This window comes from Trachurus japonicus, chromosome 13 (assembly GCF_045865225.1).
Source record: "Trachurus japonicus isolate A0001 chromosome 13, Traja_1.0".
Lineage (NCBI taxonomy): Eukaryota > Metazoa > Chordata > Actinopteri > Carangiformes > Carangidae > Trachurus > Trachurus japonicus.
Genome location: NC_140919.1, coordinates 28,798,857 through 28,816,166, shown reverse-complemented (window position 1 = coordinate 28,816,166; position 17,310 = coordinate 28,798,857). Strand labels below are relative to the sequence as shown.

Sequence of the window (17,310 nt, the reverse complement as noted above, 5' to 3'; positions counted from 1 at the left end):
TCGCACAGTGGGAGCCTACTGCGTAAAAATGACTGTTTTGGGCACCGAGCCTGAACACACTGCTGAATCCTAAACCCATATGGAGCTTCGTTTTAAGAAAACATTTGTGGTTACTCAACAGATCTGCGTTTGATGACGGTGGTATAGGCTACCATAGAGTCACTAGCATAAGGACTCGTGACGTCCAAGTTGCCAGGATCCTTTTTATAGTCAGTAATGCTTTGAAAAACAAAAAAGTGGTACAGGACCAGCAGCATCCTCCTCATCTGAGCTAACAAAGCATAGACATGCATTATTCTCCATGTAGCTTATCTAACCTGGAGCATTCATGGTCTGCTGGCTCCTGTGTCTGACTTCAGGTTTGTGCTGTAGCCGAGGCTGCGTTTATGAACCCTTTGTTTTGGAGTCTGTCAGAGAATAATCACCCAGGCCTGTAGAACACAAGCCTGATCAATAACAGTCTGCCGGAATCAGCAGTGGCAGCCTCACCGCAAAACGAACTAGACCCACAAAATATTAATCCATTGATGCAACATTAAGCTGCCGCCTGGAAAATTGGCTGCACAGCACACAGTAATCACCAGATACTCTGTCAGGGTGGTGTTTTAATATGCATGGAGATATTTGCAATATGTGGGTTTCTCATTCCCCATTTCATTGGCTCATATTATTTGCTGAATAAGAAATGGTTTGTGAGTTCAGGGTCCCCATAAGGTCAACTAACAGAAACTATAGCCTATTAGCTCTGTAATTACTCTATAAGGATGTATTATACACTACACGTTAAGTGGTGAAAGCAAAATGGATTACAAACCAGTAGGGATATGTAGGAGTGACTCTCTCCACGTATGTCTGTGATGTCTATGTTAAGTTTCAATGATCCACTGCGGTATCATGTAAAATGAAGCACAGTTGAACATTAGATCCATCCTCAAAATGATCTATAAAAGTCATAGATTAAATTGTGTTTACATACAGTATATATCTATGGGTATAGTACAAACAGAACTAATGCAGGGCAGCTTTTAGCCAAAATCTGAATGTGACTGGAACATGGGACTCAGGTCCTAGCACACAGATGTACTGACACCATGGCAACCTTACACCTCTGTGGTCCCACAATACCATAAAGATTAAAATAAGAAAAATGAAAACAATCGGGGCAACAACGTTCATGAACTTGTGTCTTTTTTTCTTTCCGCTATCAGTGCATTTCGGACTAAGCAATCCATTATCCAGCAGGTACATGATGTGATCACGGCTAGAAGTTTTGTGCAGTTTTGTCCAGTGTCCTCTGCACAGGAAGTTATTTATCTGAGACAGACAATCTGGACATACACGGTTTTCACCATGAAGAACAGCCTTACCTGTCTGTCAGCCATCATCAGCAACACCTTTATGTCTCCCACTGATTTCCTTTCTGTGGTGCAGCTTGCACAGCCCCCACGTTCTGCACATTCAACACTTCTGCTTCACAATATTTAAAGAGCCAATTTACTGTATTTGTCTGGGGCCATTAAAAAGCTTGCAGTGGCAGACTGAGCTGTCACATGGCCGGCACTGTGGCATCACTCAGCTGAAATGTTTTTGTTAATGTTTCATCTCTCAGGAGAAGCTGCTGTTGTTAGTAGGGATTTATACATAGAACAACTGACTCTCAGGTCTTTCTTGCTTTATGTGAGTCAGGCATTGTGAAGGAGCTGCTGTGTTTATCTCATTATACTTGATTTTTGCTTTTAGGGCACAGAATTGACAAATATTTGAATCAGTAAAATATACAAAAAACTTTTTTTCCCTGACCTGTGTTTTTGTGATTTTCTTCCATGTGCTTCCTGTGGATTCATTACAGCAGTCAACTGTAGTCATGGTTGAGGCAGCACAGGAGCTATTAATATCACACAGGATGAAGGGTTGCATGAAATTTATTAAAACAGTTTACAAGATGCTTCATTGATCTCAGCGATTTTAAATCAAGGTATGTGAACGTACTCTGCACTTCCTGCCAAGCTGAGCTCTAGAGCCCAGCCTCTGATCCGTGGTCCCATCAGAGGCCAAACCCAAGCGCTCTGCTGTCACTAAGATGAAGACTGGCTTTATGGACTTCATTTGAACTTTGCACATCCAAATGTCCGTTAGAGTTAATCTAGTGTGTCTTCATTAACACACAGTGATAACATCCGCGATTCCCTCTGGAATTAATGAACCGAATTTATGACGATGGCCACTGATCACGTCTTCATCGTTACATCTGGCATTTATACATCTGAATGTGTGACGTGGTTAATGCCACAGTGGATGCTCTGTTCCACAGATGCACTGTCCTTGCTTCACGGCATGTGCCCTCTGAGAGCAATTTGTTCATTGTGTGTAGCTCCATTGTTATTTTAAGAGCAGAGGGATCTTTTGTTTCATTCATTAACACGTTCTTGCAAATTGAGTTACGCTGGAGCAGCAAGACTGAGTATCCTCTGCTCTTGGCCCGGTGCAAGGACAAAGACTCACTTTTCTATTTTCCATTATACATCCCAGACTTACTGGAGTTAAACTGAGCTGTTTGTGCAAAGCCTCTAATGCCACATTTCATGAGGCACAACACTGCATGCAATGCTTTGAAAACCTCTTCCTATAATTTACTTATGATAAACAGATTAAAATGTGCTTTACATAATATAATGGACATAAGGAGGTTAGTGTGTGCTCAGTTGAGTGATGTGCTGTTGCTGAGGTTGGTACTGTACACCAGGCCAAGAGCTGCATGAGGCCAGGGACCTTTGGTTACATTTGTGCATTTAGGGAAATGTGTTTTCTTTCAGTTTTATGCAAATCAAATGTTAACATCATTTTCTATGACCTTGGGCCATTAGCTAGAATTTAAATTAGTTCACCTTAGGGAACTGTATGAGACCAATGCATTTTTTGAGCTTTTTTAGACTGGGAACTTCACCCACTGTTTTCAGCAGCTGCAATTTCACCCAGTGTTATTTTCAGAGTGTGAAGTGTGTATACGTAGTGCACCAGGGTGGTTGGTTTCTAGACGCTCCACCACATGCTGAGCTGAGCCCCCGGTGGTAGTCTGGGGTGAATTTCTGGAAGATTTGACAATAAAGAAATCCTGGCAGGCTTTACAGCAAAAACTAAAAAGGGCTGTTTTATTAAAGGTTTAGTGAAAGGGCAGCCGAAGAAATCCCTCCTAGTCGGCACTCAGACTCTTCTTCCACTAAACGTACTGTGCAAGACCAGACGGAAGGAAGCCTGCTGGGAGACTTGTGTCTCTTCAGCCCACCAGTGTTCCTTGAAGGAGAGAGGGAGAGGGATGAGGGATGGTGACGGGAACCAGCATTAGGCAGCTTGTTTCAAACTCCATGAGCACATAAACAGCAGTTCCCACTTGTCGGTTTTGTGTAGACTGTGCATTTCCAAACTTAGTAAGCCGCTGACAGACTTGGCTACCTGCAGGACTGGTGCTGGCAGTGAAGCTACTGGTTGTGAGACTGGAACCAGGTGTACTGAGTGCACTGTGTGCCAGCAGCACGCAGACATATGCGGTCTGTCCCATTTCAATCACACTTGGCTGAGTGCGCTTGGTCACACACACACTTTGTACGTACATTTGCCTATAGTGTGCAGGCACGTATTACTGTAAGTAGCCAAGCATGCAGGGATAATTAAAAGCAACTGGGACATACTTGACAAGTGCAGCCTTTCATCTGAGTGCCATTGCTCACACTGGAGCGCAACTTCTATCACAGTCTCATCTACTCCATTACATATTCCATACATGTCATGTCCAAGAAATTCTGTTTAGTAGTTGTCGTGTGGCTTCCTGGTTTATTTTGAAATCCCACTCTCCTCTTATTTCAGGTAACTTGCCCCTTCCTCTTGGTTGTCTCCTGCTGGTGTGATTGTCCTCCCCACCTTGTTTTCACCCGTTTCCCATTACCTTGTGTGTGTGTGTGTGTGTGTGTGTGTGTATGGTTTGCATTTCCCTTTGTTCTGTGACTGTTCATCTTGTCCTGTAAGTCAGAAAACCGGCGGTGTCAGGTTTTGTATTATTTTATGCTTTGTCAAGCCTTTTATTTGTCAGTCGTTTCTATCCTTGAAAGAGTGGTTTTTAATCCCTCAGCTATAGTAGTGTTTTTCTCTGAGTGATTTTCCGTTGCACTTGATTGTTTATTTTACTTTGTCTTCTGAGTGGTGCATTTGTGTCCAAGTCCTAGTTCAGTTGTGACACTCCAAAAGTGTCCCTTTGCGCAAGATTCAAATTATAAATGAAGAAACATTAAACATTAAAAACAACATTACAAAGAGTTTGAAAAATATTCATGTGGCAAGTCATAATCAATGGAGAAAAAGCCGTAATTATGATAAACGGTCAGATATCTGAGATGTAAATTTAGACAACAAAATTTGAGAATAAAAAGTCATAATTATGAGATAGAAAGTCAAATTTAGGCGATTTTATCAAAATTTATTTGGTGGCAATTCCCAAACGTGGCATGTGGTTCTCGATGACGGCAGAATTCACCAGCTGGTTGCATTGTGGTTTTTATATTGGCCAAATACCGCTCAGGTACGGTCTTATCGTAAATGTAAGTGCAAATGCACTGCACTGCATTAAGCACATTAACAGACATGTCAAGTGCCCAAACCTGTAAGTGTGATCAAGTGTGCAAAATGGGACAGGGCCAGAGTCACACTGAAACAGACAGGAGCTTGGGGGAGAGCTGTCCATGGTACTGACTGTTTCCTCCCTCTCCATGGTCTCACTGGGACACGTCACATGCAGTCATTGGTAACACTGCAGTGCCAGGAGCCAAATATGGAACAGATTTGTTGTCAGATCTGACACAGTATCATCCAAGGATCAAAACCCCTCTGTCATTCTATGAGTGCATCCATCTACTCAATAAATCTCAAAATCCCCAAACTCAACAGAAATGCCTGTTGAGGTCTAACATAAATTTAACCTTTTATAATTGTCTTCTAATAGCCCTATACGTAAGGCTCTTATTAAAATAATTGACTGGCTAATTAATTGAGCAGCCAATCAACAGAGAATTAATCATCAACTATTTTGAGAATTTACTACTATTTGTTTCAGACATTTTTCAGGCAGAGGTTTTCCAGCTCCGTCTTCTCACTGTTCTTCATATTTTGGGTATTCTTCTTTTTAAAACTGGAGTCATATTTCATGGAAGATTAAACATAATTTGTTACTGTTAGATGTCAGATGGAACAATGAATTTAAGATAGTACCTTCAGATTTGAGAACTGATAACAATGATTATTTTCCTGACATTTTATAGGCAAAAGTATGGACCACTGAGTTGCATCATAACTGTCTGGTCAATCAATCTCAAATAACAATTCTACACATCTGAAAATCTCACCAGCTTCCTTAGTGCTGGTATAAAACACTGCCTTGTTAGACATATGTACTGGTTTGATTTCAAAGCCAGGACTTGACAAACATGTTCATGGGGTGTTTTTCAGAGAATGCAAAAACATCTAATAGGGAACAACATTATTCTAGTATAAAAATAACTGTATGTAAACCTCTGCCTAAAATGCCAGTATTGCTCTTGTGAGAAAATTATACTTGGCATTTTTGGGTGCAGCTTTGAGAGTTGACAGCTGTCAGTTGTGTTCCTAAAGTTGTGGTGACAACACCAGCACATGGGCCAGCTGTGTGTGTGTGTGCTGCTACTGCTGCCATAGCTTCTGCATCTGTAATCTAAAAGGTCAGGCAGAATGTGAGAGGGAGCACATTACATAAGTCAACAGGCACCAGTCAGTCAAGCACACACAGTCACACAGTCACCCTCATCAACATTTAACACTGCATGAGCATCATTTGCATACAAAATGAACAAAATCTGCCATCTTAAGATTCTGTTTCGTTTCCAGTCAGTGTTTCCCGTGACATCTCTCATCACTTCTGTCCCTTTGGTGGAAACATTTCTCCAACAAATGTCAGACTTTGTGTTAGAAAGCGTCTCAGAATTCCCCGTGTGTTCGACCCTTGATGGATAGGAGCATTTGTGCATGAAATAGACTGAGTGATTTGAATATACAAACCTGGCCTGTGTGTTGTTATTCTGTTCTGGACGCTCAGAACACAGAAAAGTAGTCAATACTGTAAGAGCCTGAATTACTGATTTGAGATTTGTTCATGTAACGCTCATTTCAATGCATGGGGGAGAAGAGTCTGTATCCCTTTGATGTGTGCTTGTTAACATTTCCGCGTGCACATTCTAGAAAATGTTATCTGTAAAACAAGGCTTTGCATTGTTGCGAATGATGATGGGGCTGTGTTTGTTCAGCAGCAGCTGTTTGAGGAAACAGTGACATGCTGTTTGGATGCAGGTCGGAGACTGCGACCTCTCATTGTCTGTTGTAGGTACTTAACACGGTCAAAACACCGTTGTCAATTTTATGAGACAATTTATAATTTACGTAGCATTTATGTTTTGTTGTTCCAAATCATTTGCCAGCAGGCTGGTTCAGAAATGCAGCGGTGTAGCAGATAATAAGATGATTGATGGCCTAATTTCTTAATGACTGCTTCTTGGCTCAGGCAGACAGAAATACTGTTACAGCTTGTTTGTTGCTTGAAAAAAACATTATAAAAAACACTCTATATACATTTCCTCTGAGCTAAGATGTATATGATTGACATTTGTACCTAAATTATGTTTTATTATCCTCCCTACACCAAGTTCTCTGCAAATGTGCGCAGAGAGATGCACTGCTCTACATCCCTGAAAAGACTTTGCCCCTGTGGTTTCCTGAGAACAATGGCGTTAAACCATCTATTCCACTTTCCAGTCTGGAATCATCCAGTGCCCAGCGGTGTGCTCCTGCATGTCATGCAGTCACGGTGCTCCTCAGAGAAGTGGCATTCAACCTCTGTTTAAAATCACCGTGTGACCATCGGCCTCTCTTCTCCTGTACCACACACCCTCTCCTGTTTTGGAATATGCATTTATTAAAGCACAGCGGAGCTTGCCGACTCGCCGCACTGATGACTTGATCACAGATCGAGCAGCTAGTGAACCAGCTGCTGTGTACGAGTGAGGCATTCTTGTCTCTGCTGTGGGAGTGAGTCAGTAAAATGTTGTTTCAGTGGCTCAACATGTTCGTACCACGGTTAAGGTTAGCCACAATGTTCATGTAGATCACTACTAATGTGCCGATGACAGGAAACAGTTGAAAAGGGTTAAACATTCTGTCAATGTCTGGGATCAGTGCTGTTTGATATACATTATGCTCCTAAGCTTTACATGTCTCACCAGGGTGGCCCAGACATTTTAATTTTACACTCTGTAAATCTTCCCTTCCATCTTGGAAAGCACTTAGAGCTCAAGCTTGAGCAGTGCTATGAAAATATTATCATCAGAGGATGATGTAATCTTTCTTATTTCAGCTTCAAAATGAATGAGGCCATTATTGAAGTGAATCACAATATGGTAATACTATCCAGTATCCACATCACAGAGTATGTGGTGCTATGGAGACACATGCCCTCACAATGTAAATGAACATAGTTGTTTGGTAGAAGCTCCAACAATAATCACATCATCATCATCATCATCATCATCATCATCATCATCATCATCATCATCATCATCATCATCATGTCTGTGTGTATTCTACTCACAGCGAAAGTCACATTCAGAAATGATCATTCTCACATTCTGACCAAAAAACATTATGTAACTCACTCTAAATGAATATGGAGTTTCTCTCTCTTTTCTTTTCTTTAATAAATCTGATTTGTAGATTTGTATTTTTGGATCTTTTGACAAACTCTGGAAAACATTACCAACAAACAGGACCTGTGGTAATGAAAATCTGTCTTTTTACAACTTTACTGTATGTTTCTAGGGATGTTTATTATAGCAGCACATCCTCCATAATGACCATGGCTGTGAGACTGAATGGAAACTGAAAATGTGTGTGAATCTCAGCAGATTGGAGTTTTTTGTTTTGTCAGGCTATAAGGTCTTTTATTATTTTGATTTAGTTCATCTTCCATGCTGCTGTACTATAGTCACTAGGAAAGTGAGAATATTGAAAAACCACAGAGATATTTTTGCTCACACTCCTGCCAAAGACAAAGTAATATCATCAGGTGAAGATGAAACTGCAGTGGAGTTCAGACTCTGTAAATCTGAGGGGTCACAAGATGTTAAACGGGCCAGTGAAGACAGAAAATGGTTCTCCAACCTTTGCTTCTCCTCAGAGGCAAATCTTGGCTTTATGCTTTATAAACAAAATTGACTTGACTTGGTATTATTGAAGAGATACGGAATTATTATCATGCCTTACCCAGGGACTATTTTGTTTTGAATTTATTTGCTCTCCTTTCATTACAGCTGTGTGATGGAGTCTCTGCTGGGGTTTTTTTCTCTCCTCTAAGTCCTGTGTCCCCATGTTTATGAGTCTTAGCCCCTCACTTCACACAGAGCAGAGCCAGGTTGACACCTCGTTACATTAAGTGCAGTTAAGACTCCCCAACAAAAGCTGTTACTCCTGGTAAAAACAAAAGATGCAGGCACCTCGACCCCAAACGTCTGAAAGTCAGGCGGTGTTTGGTTGCTGTGGTGAGGATGTTTTCAGGGAAGCTGGACCTGGACAGAGAGCTGTTGTTGCAGCTACAAAGTGCAGCAGACAGCACCCCCACCCAGAGTGGTCAATGGGGAAACACTGGTAGTGAAAGCCCAAAATCAACTTTGAGTGGGAATTCCCAGCGAGCCTGGAGTAACGCCTCCATCAGAACCTGTCATGATAAATTGACTACTAAACCATTTATCCAGACATGATGCAACAACATTGAGAACTGAGATTTTCCTAATCCCTGTTAACTATTTATGCATCGAACAGCTCCATTATAAATGATATTCTACTTTTACCCCCATGCAACCAATAAGACGCCTTCAGCAGACCACAGAACGTGACTTTGGGTAGTGATCTAAGTAAAAGATGAAGAATATACTGTAAAATATATAAGAGGTAAAGACAAAGAATGAAGTACTAACGCACGTTAAGGGGAATTACGTGAAGGCTTTAAGTAGTGGAGGTGACAGTGGCTGTGACAGCAGGTGGAAAAAATGAATCGATGGGTGGAATTGATCTTGTTAACTTGAAGCAGTGGTGCGAAACCAATTGTATAACGTGCAGCTCAAAGCTGGGTCAGACAGGGGAGGAGGGGGGAGGGGGGGGGGGTGTGTGCAAATGATGATGAACAAGGGGGAAGAGTGAAATGCCAACTGACTTCATTAAATGAAAAATGAATTGCAAGTTGTGAGAAGTGTACCACTGCCAAAAGAAGAAATCCCCAAAATACAGGGGGCGGTGTGAAGAAATAAGAAGATGGTTGTTTGGCAGACCATTGCACACAGTCCTGTAAATGAGCAAATATAAGTGTTTATGTCTGTGCATCTGGGAAGCACAGGAGGGGGGGCGGGCATTGTTCACAGAATCTGAGTCGATTTCCTGTTTGTCTTGGCAGAGATCCGAGAGGCGTTTAAGGTGCTGGATCGTGATGGAAACGGGTTCATTTCCAAACAGGAGCTGGGTATGGCCATGCGCTCTCTGGGTTACATGCCCAGCGAGGTGGAGCTGGCCATCATCATGCAGAGACTAGACATGGATGGTGAGTCACACACACACAAACACAGAGGTGTAAAAATGTATCGAGCAATGCAGGGTTCCTCTGCACATATGTACGGACATAAAAAAAAATAAAAAAAACCATTCACTCACCGTTTACAACTGTAAACACCTTGAGGTATATGATTTCATCGACAGGCAACTTGGCAAAGATTTACAGGAAGCCACAGTGTTTTTCTACTCACACTTGCCTGTTCAGATTACATATTCCTCTGTGTCATGCATAAAACATTTATTCATGCATGCTTGAGCATGTACTCATTTCAGTCTCAACCACTCACTGTTTCCACTTGACACATGAAAGAAACAATGTGAAACTCGCGCTGTGAGAGAACAACCTAAATAAAGAGATATGTGTGCACACATGACAGAGGTGTGGTTACCAGAGAACAAAGTAGGGTTTTATGTCGGTTTTCCAGCTGGAACAAAATCAAACGGCGTCAATGTACTCGCTGTAGCGGCTGTATCTGTGGGAGAGCGCACCACAAAATTGTAGTTTAACAATACATCAAGTGCTTGGTTCCTCACCTGTCACCTTTTAACCCCTTGTCCTCAGAGATAAAAAAAAACAATCCCACATAGACACACTCAGTCCCATTTCTCACAGACAGCAAAGTCTTCTGCAGTAACTGTGATTGACATTTTATAAAAGGGTAGTCTCTTAAAATTGTATGAGGCAGGGAGGCGGAAATGCAATATGCAAATGTCAGATCAGTGGGAAAATATTCAAATTCTTCATGCTGCTATCACAGCCTTTGATAAGTGCTTTTCAGTTTCACTGTGGAGAGAGAAATACTGTAAATGTTCAAGGCTGAATATTAAAGTATAAGAAGTTACTGCTTCTGTTCCTCATCTGACTCATCCGCTCCAGGATCTCAGGAGAACGTAGCTGCCTTTTGTGCCTCAGGGCCAGCTCTCGTTGCATCTTCTGCTGCAGCTCCAAGAGGCAGGCAAGGTTACTTCAGGATCTGATGAAGGTCACAATGGCTTTTGTCTTAGGAAGTCTGTGAAGTGTACTGCAGCTGTTTACTTATTAATTCACTCCCTTCTCATCATCCTCTCTGTGTACTGAATTAGAGTTTGTTGGAAACTCGGTTTAAACTTTATTGAATCTGATAATCATCTGGTTGTCTAGCGAGGGCTGTTTTTTGTGCTTGTTAATTTGTCAAACTGTTCAGGGACACAAACAAATGAAGAGAAAGCCCACACACCACACTCGACAGACTTTCAGGTACACAGAAAGTGTGTGATTTAGTATCAGAATTAACATACATACACTACATACACCAGCATTAGCAACTTTCAGGTAAACAAGCCGCACTGCGCGGCGTTCAGCGATGACATCATCCAGGTCAGAGGTTAGTAGGTCAACCTACAGACCCCAGATGTTGATAACAGTAACCCCGGACTCAGAGGGGAATAGCGCTAGCATATCATAACAAACATATTGGTGAAATGAACGAGTTTCTCTGCAGATAATGTGTTATTTAGAGGCTGCATTTCGCTGCCCTGTAGACTCGCATAAATAAAGTAAATTATCGTATTTTATGCTAGAAATAAGGTCCAGGTTGTAAAAAACGGCAATTCCCCCTAATAACAAGCAACACAATAAACAACAAAACATTCCCACGGCAAGAACAGCTAATAGGCCGTGTATATTCTGGTATGTCGATCTGTTTGCTTGTCGACTACCCGCTGCTTTCAGCCCAGCAGGGAAACAGGTCAGTATTCCTTTGTTTCCCTGCATGGCAGCATGGAGTGAGGTGTGCACCTGCCTCACTCCACCAGCCGGAGCCACACAGACCAATCCTGTGTTACTCTTGCCAGGTAGGCCTATCTCTACCCGCCTCTTAATTGTTGCGCCTCTTCTTTTCTATCTGGTGCCACCTGCCATGAAATGAATCAACTTCACAGCAGAAAAAAAACATGTTTGTAGCTGAGCTTCAAAACAGCTCTTTATAAACCTACACATGACAGCACAGAGGCTACATCCATCTTAATTTACAGTGCATGGTGTCCACTAGTGATGTGCATGTCTATCACTTTATGTGTTGGTTGTAGGTCGATCAGCTCATTGCAGTCAGGTCGGGTCGTCTCCTCACTTTATGTTACTGTAGCCTCCATGTTACCCTCATTCTCTGTATTCATTAATGGCCACATGACAACACAGGGGCTATAACCAGCTCCAACACACACTGATTGGAGGGAATGTGTTGGAGAACAGCAGTTCATCACAATGTAAAGTACAACAGACTAATATGTATTCTTAGAAATCTGGTCTGGTGGGTTTTTGGTTATTAACAAAACAGTTGGTGGCATTATCCTCCCATCCATATGTGTGTAGACACAAATGATAAAGAGCCAGTGATCAAAGGGACGGGGTACTGAGGGGGGGTTGGTGGGTTTTAGCTGATGAATGAGAATAGACGACAGTGATTGTATCTCAGCCAAGTGGGCAGCTGTGAGGACTGGATCCTCGTTCACAGCCATCGATTCTGAGCCCAGCGGCCAAGTCCAGCTGATCTTTAGAAGATACTGATGGGTTATCTGCCCACTCGTCTCTGCTGTCAGATCAATCCATGTGACTGTTATTGAGCTCTGTATGTCCTTCATGGAGAGGTGTGACTCCTCGTCTTTGTTCCAGAACACAGCGTTGCAGCCACCTTTGTTTTTCAGTGTAGATCACACATGCTCCACTTTTTCTTCTGAGGTGACCTTTACAAAATGTAACTGGAACTTTAGCTTGAACTCTACGTTTGGGTCTGTGTAGACACATCCTGTCTTTAATTTGTTTGCTTGTCTTTTACTGAAGGGAACATGATTTTGCATCATTGTTCAATAATTTAGTGCTCTGTCTCTGGCTGGAACAGGATGCTCGGTTGTGACATAACACAGAAAGGGACATGTCAAAAGCAGGTGGCTCAGCCTATGACAGACTCAGAAAGTGACTCAGTGACAATGTGCATAATGTTGAGCTGTCACAAACTGCAGATTCATCAGAATAAGAGCTGGTATGCAAACGTATTATGTTCTGGGAAAGGCACACAGGCTTTTTAGGGTCAATAGTATTATTATTTAGTTTTTATGCACTGTGACATTTTGCTCTGTATTTACGTAACAATGCAAAATGAAGAGATTTCACATTGGAGATTGAGTCAAAAAATATCAAGTTTAAAAATGTCACCTGACTGTCAGACAGTTCTACAGGAGTGAGTGTGTGTGTACAGGCGAGTGTGTCCTTGTTGGGAACAATAATGCACAGAGGTTTGGACTGATGGAGACCCTTTTCGCACCTATGATATAAAACAATGTGAAATGCTAATAAAATGCTGCAATTATGAAAATAACATAATATGCAAAAACTCTTACAAGTTGCTATTTTGTAGATGGATTTATTTTTATAACATTGATTGTTGCTGCTAAAATTGTTCAAATGTGAGATTTTGACATATTTATAGTATGACATATTATTAAGTCATTATTGTGTGAGGAGCTTCTTCATTTTACCCAGTGCAGGAAAAATGGAAGCATTACTGTAACATGAACATGTTATTTCAGTCAGTAAGTCAGTCAGTTTGTCATTTTCACACAGAACTACAAGGATTTTACAAGGAGACCAGTTATTTGTTGGTAGTAAACTGTTTAAGAACTAATTATGATGACACACTTTGTATCAATGAAATTAAAGCTGCAATAAATCAGTTTTGACCATCACATAGGCAGGAAAATCCCTCACAGAAACACATCGATGAAATTCTTCTGCATGATCAAATCAAACCTGTGAACAAACTGCTGCCTGCTTACACACTTCAGCAGACATAGCACCATGATCATCCTGTTGTAGTTGTGCTCTGATCACCACACACTCCTCAGAAAGATCTCCAGCTCTGTCTTTACAGACTAGTGGGTAACTTTGCCTGCTGTGCGACGCTGTCTTGAACCTTAAACCTGCTCACCTTGTCCACCTTATTCTCTACTGTCATCCATCTATCATCCCGTCCTGACACCCGTGGGTCTCAACACTGCTGCATCTGGCACGCAGCCCTGCATTTTCCCTACTGAATATGCATAGATGCAAGTGCAGTCAATGGTATCAAATGTTACAGTGGCACATTTGGAGCAGGAGCAGGAGTTGCTGCAGTTGCAGGGCAGATTGAGTCGTCCTGCATTGTAACTTTACACTGACAAGGTCCTGGCCTCATCTGCAGATACAGGAGCAGCAGGCGTGATGAACAGGGAGGTAAAAAAGGATTTTGCTACAGGGTCATAAGAGACCTGAGACAACAAAAATGAAAGAGTGAATAAACTCTGCTTGGAGTTGGACTTTGAAAGACAGTGAATGATTCTGTATTAAGACTTTGAAAGACAGTGAATGATTCTGTATTAAGATGGAGAGTTACTGAATTTTTCACCTAAAGATAATTAGATCAGACAAGTCTGAGGACAGGAAACTCTCTACCCAAAGAGTAAAGGTTGGAATGTTTTTTAATATGAAAAATTAATATGAATTCACAATCTGTTCCCTGGAGTTTTCATGCTTTATTCTGCAGCAGCTTCAGCATCCAGGCTATCAGCAGGCACCCAGATCACTACTGCAGGAATCAATATGCACTGCGGGAACTCTGTGTTGTGAATTTGTAGCTGTAAACTTTGATCTGCTTCATAGCCACTATTACAGAGTACTGTAAGTCAGAGCTCAGTGTTTTTTGTTTTTTTTTATCTCTTGACTCAGTAGTAAATGGTGAAATGAAAGAACTGTGATTTGAAGTGTCTATGGACAGCATCCATATCTCCCTTTAAGCACAAACACTGAGCGTAATAACTGAGCCTCCACACAAACATGACAGAGGAAAAAAAGAAAGGTGCCGAAATCCTTTGCAAGTTTGTGCTTTACACTCTTTCAATCCAGGAAAAGTTCAGTGCTCTGTCCTTGTTTTCCCTTAACATCTGGCTTCACTTTTACGTAGTTACACACATTCAGCTGCAGGCTGTTTGCTACTGAGTGCACTGCTCAGGGGCAAATACGCAGCAGTTGTACAGGACAGGAACATCATTTGTCATTCACTCTGCCTCGCGTCGCATTCCAAACCAATGAAGGGATATGAGTGAGACTGTGTTCTTGCTGTCTGAGTGATTTTCCCTGTATGAGATGGTGAACTTAAGATCAAGATAAAGATGAGAGAGCTGAGCGAACACACACAAACCAAAACAATGGTTGGCTTTCCCTTACTGTAAACAGCCAGGATAGCACTTGGGACTTCAGGACTTCATAGAAGAAGCATCCATCAGATTAATGGATACGGAGAAGGGAATATGTTTATTTACGGAGGCTGGAGAAGATGGGTTTGGGACAATGGCCCTGAAAGATGAACTACTTGCACACAGACAAAACACAACTAACTTTCACATCTTCATCAACTGTGACAACACAGGTGCTGCACATACAACACAACACAACCAAAACGACACACAACCACTCTGCAAGAGAGACTCTGTTCAGCACTGTGAGTTTTGGAAAAGCATTGATCAATAGGTGAACATGTAATGTATCATAATACATCCATGCAAGTGTGTTTCATAGGAGTTTTCACTTAATTTATCTGTTGTCTGTGATACTTGCAGTACATTACTCTTATTTAAAGGGATAGTTCACCCAAAATTGAAACTCATTATCTACTCACCCTCATGTCGACTAAGGGCTGGGAGAAGTTTCAGAGTTATCCGTGGCTTCTCTGAGTTACAGGGGGTCTCGGCGTAGCAGTGCATGTCCATATAATGGTTGCAAATGGATACCAACTGTCTTCGTAACAAAAAGACACACCAAAAAACATCCAAATACCTCCATGCTGCTCCATGCTCCGAAGAGCAGTATCCATTTGCAACCGTTATATGGACATGCACTGCTACACCGAGACCCCCTGTAACTCAGAGAAGCCACGGAGGACTCTGAAACTCCTCCCAGCCCTTAGTCGACATGAGGGTGAGTAGATAATGAGTGGAATTCCAATTTTGGGTGAACTATCCCTTTAACTGTGTTTTTGTGTGTGTGTGTGTGTGTGTGTGTGTGTGTGTGTGTGTGTGTGTGTGTGTGTGTGTGTTAAAAGATTTTCATAAGCATGTGAATAGGACCAGTCCCAGCCTGGTCAGATGCGTACATGAACTGATGAAGCCTCTTGGAGGAGAGCTGAAACGTCTTCCTAGACAAATAACCAAGTCCAGTTGCTTTTGACTTAAATTCCTTTGGGGAAAAAGATTTGCATGTTTTCATGTTCTTTTGCAGTTGCAGTTGCAGTGTGTTGAGCTCTGACATCACCATAGTTTGAATTAAAAACTGATTCATAACCAGCATAAAAACTGATTCATCGACAGAAGCTGGAAACAATGCCGATGTATATCAGTCCATCTTTAGCTGTTAGTAACTGCTGTGTGTAACTTGCTGTGCTTCCTGGTGTCAGGTGATGGACAGGTGGACTTTGATGAGTTCATGACGATCCTCGGACCCAAGCTCCTGTCGTCTGAGACGAGAGAAGGCTTCCTGGGCAGCACAATAGATACCATCTTCTGGCAGGTAAAACTAAACTTTATTCTCTTCAACATATCTCTGCTTCACTTTGCCAAACCATGAGTCATGAATACAACTGGGTATAAAGTTCAGTCTCAGTTGAAAGATAATTACTGCAAAGTAGTGCAGGCAAGGAGTCATGACAATGATTTTCATTCTTCAGCCTTCAGTTTTTTTTCCTTTGGAAACCAAGGCCCAAAATTTCAGAAAGCTCTTTTTCTTTTTCAAATGAAAGGTCTTGTTATTTTTGGCAGTGGTTCAGAGTAGCAGTCCTTGGTCTGCTGTGTGTGATAATGTGGTCATGTTCACTTATTCTTTCCTGAACCAGATGTGAAAACTGAAAAACGAATGTGTGATGGTGATTGGTGTGATGTGTGGGGCCTATGGTAAAAATATACATTATCCAAAAACTACATTATTATTATTCATTGTTTGATTTGGTAATCACAGTGCTCACCTGATGTATGTTCACTGTGCAATAACAGACAGCTTCATTATTTGAGCAGATTAATTTAAAGTTATAAGGACTAATAGCCTTGCAGGGAATTGGGCAGCGTATATGGGTGAGACAACCTGTTGTGTGCATACATTATATGGTGATGTACTTGTGTTTCTGTATTTCCAGGTGAGCAAAAGTACTGAAAAGACATGTAAAAAATGAGTGAACTGTGGGTAATGCAAATAGGTTGCAAGTGTAACTGAAGAGAACCTCATGTGTTGAAGTGCTTGAGGAATTCAGCAGTGGAAAACCTGTAGCCTGCTGAAATAAAAGTTTGCGTGAATGTGAAGATATTATCAGTGTGAGTGTATTTTGAGAGCTGTGTGTAGCAGAGTGTATGTTTGGTGCAACTTACAGGGTGTTTGTGAGTGTTGAGGACACATCATTAGACCCAGACAAGCTGTTGTGCACAGCTTAAGTTATGCTGATGTGCTTGTATTTTTGATATTTCAAAAGAAGAGAAATGAAGAAGGATCGAGGGAATTATTTACACTCATGCACCCCCTGGATGTCCCATTTTTAATCCCAGTGTGCAACAAACACATTTCCATTTGCAATATGAAGTGAAATATCA

General features: G+C 41.6%; 1 protein-coding gene across 2 annotated transcripts in view; it reads left to right on the top strand.

The window, feature by feature from the left end:
- caln1 (calneuron 1) overlaps positions 1-17,310 on the top strand; it is a 72,604-nt gene that overhangs the window by 12,669 nt on the left and 42,625 nt on the right. For both annotated transcript variants that reach the window (XM_085795771.1, XM_085795772.1), the window contains exons 3-4: positions 9,515-9,658; positions 16,131-16,243. In XM_085795771.1, the coding sequence (XP_085651897.1) occupies positions 9,515-9,658; positions 16,131-16,243 (257 nt within the window). The remainder of the gene's footprint in view (positions 1-9,514; positions 9,659-16,130; positions 16,244-17,310) is intronic.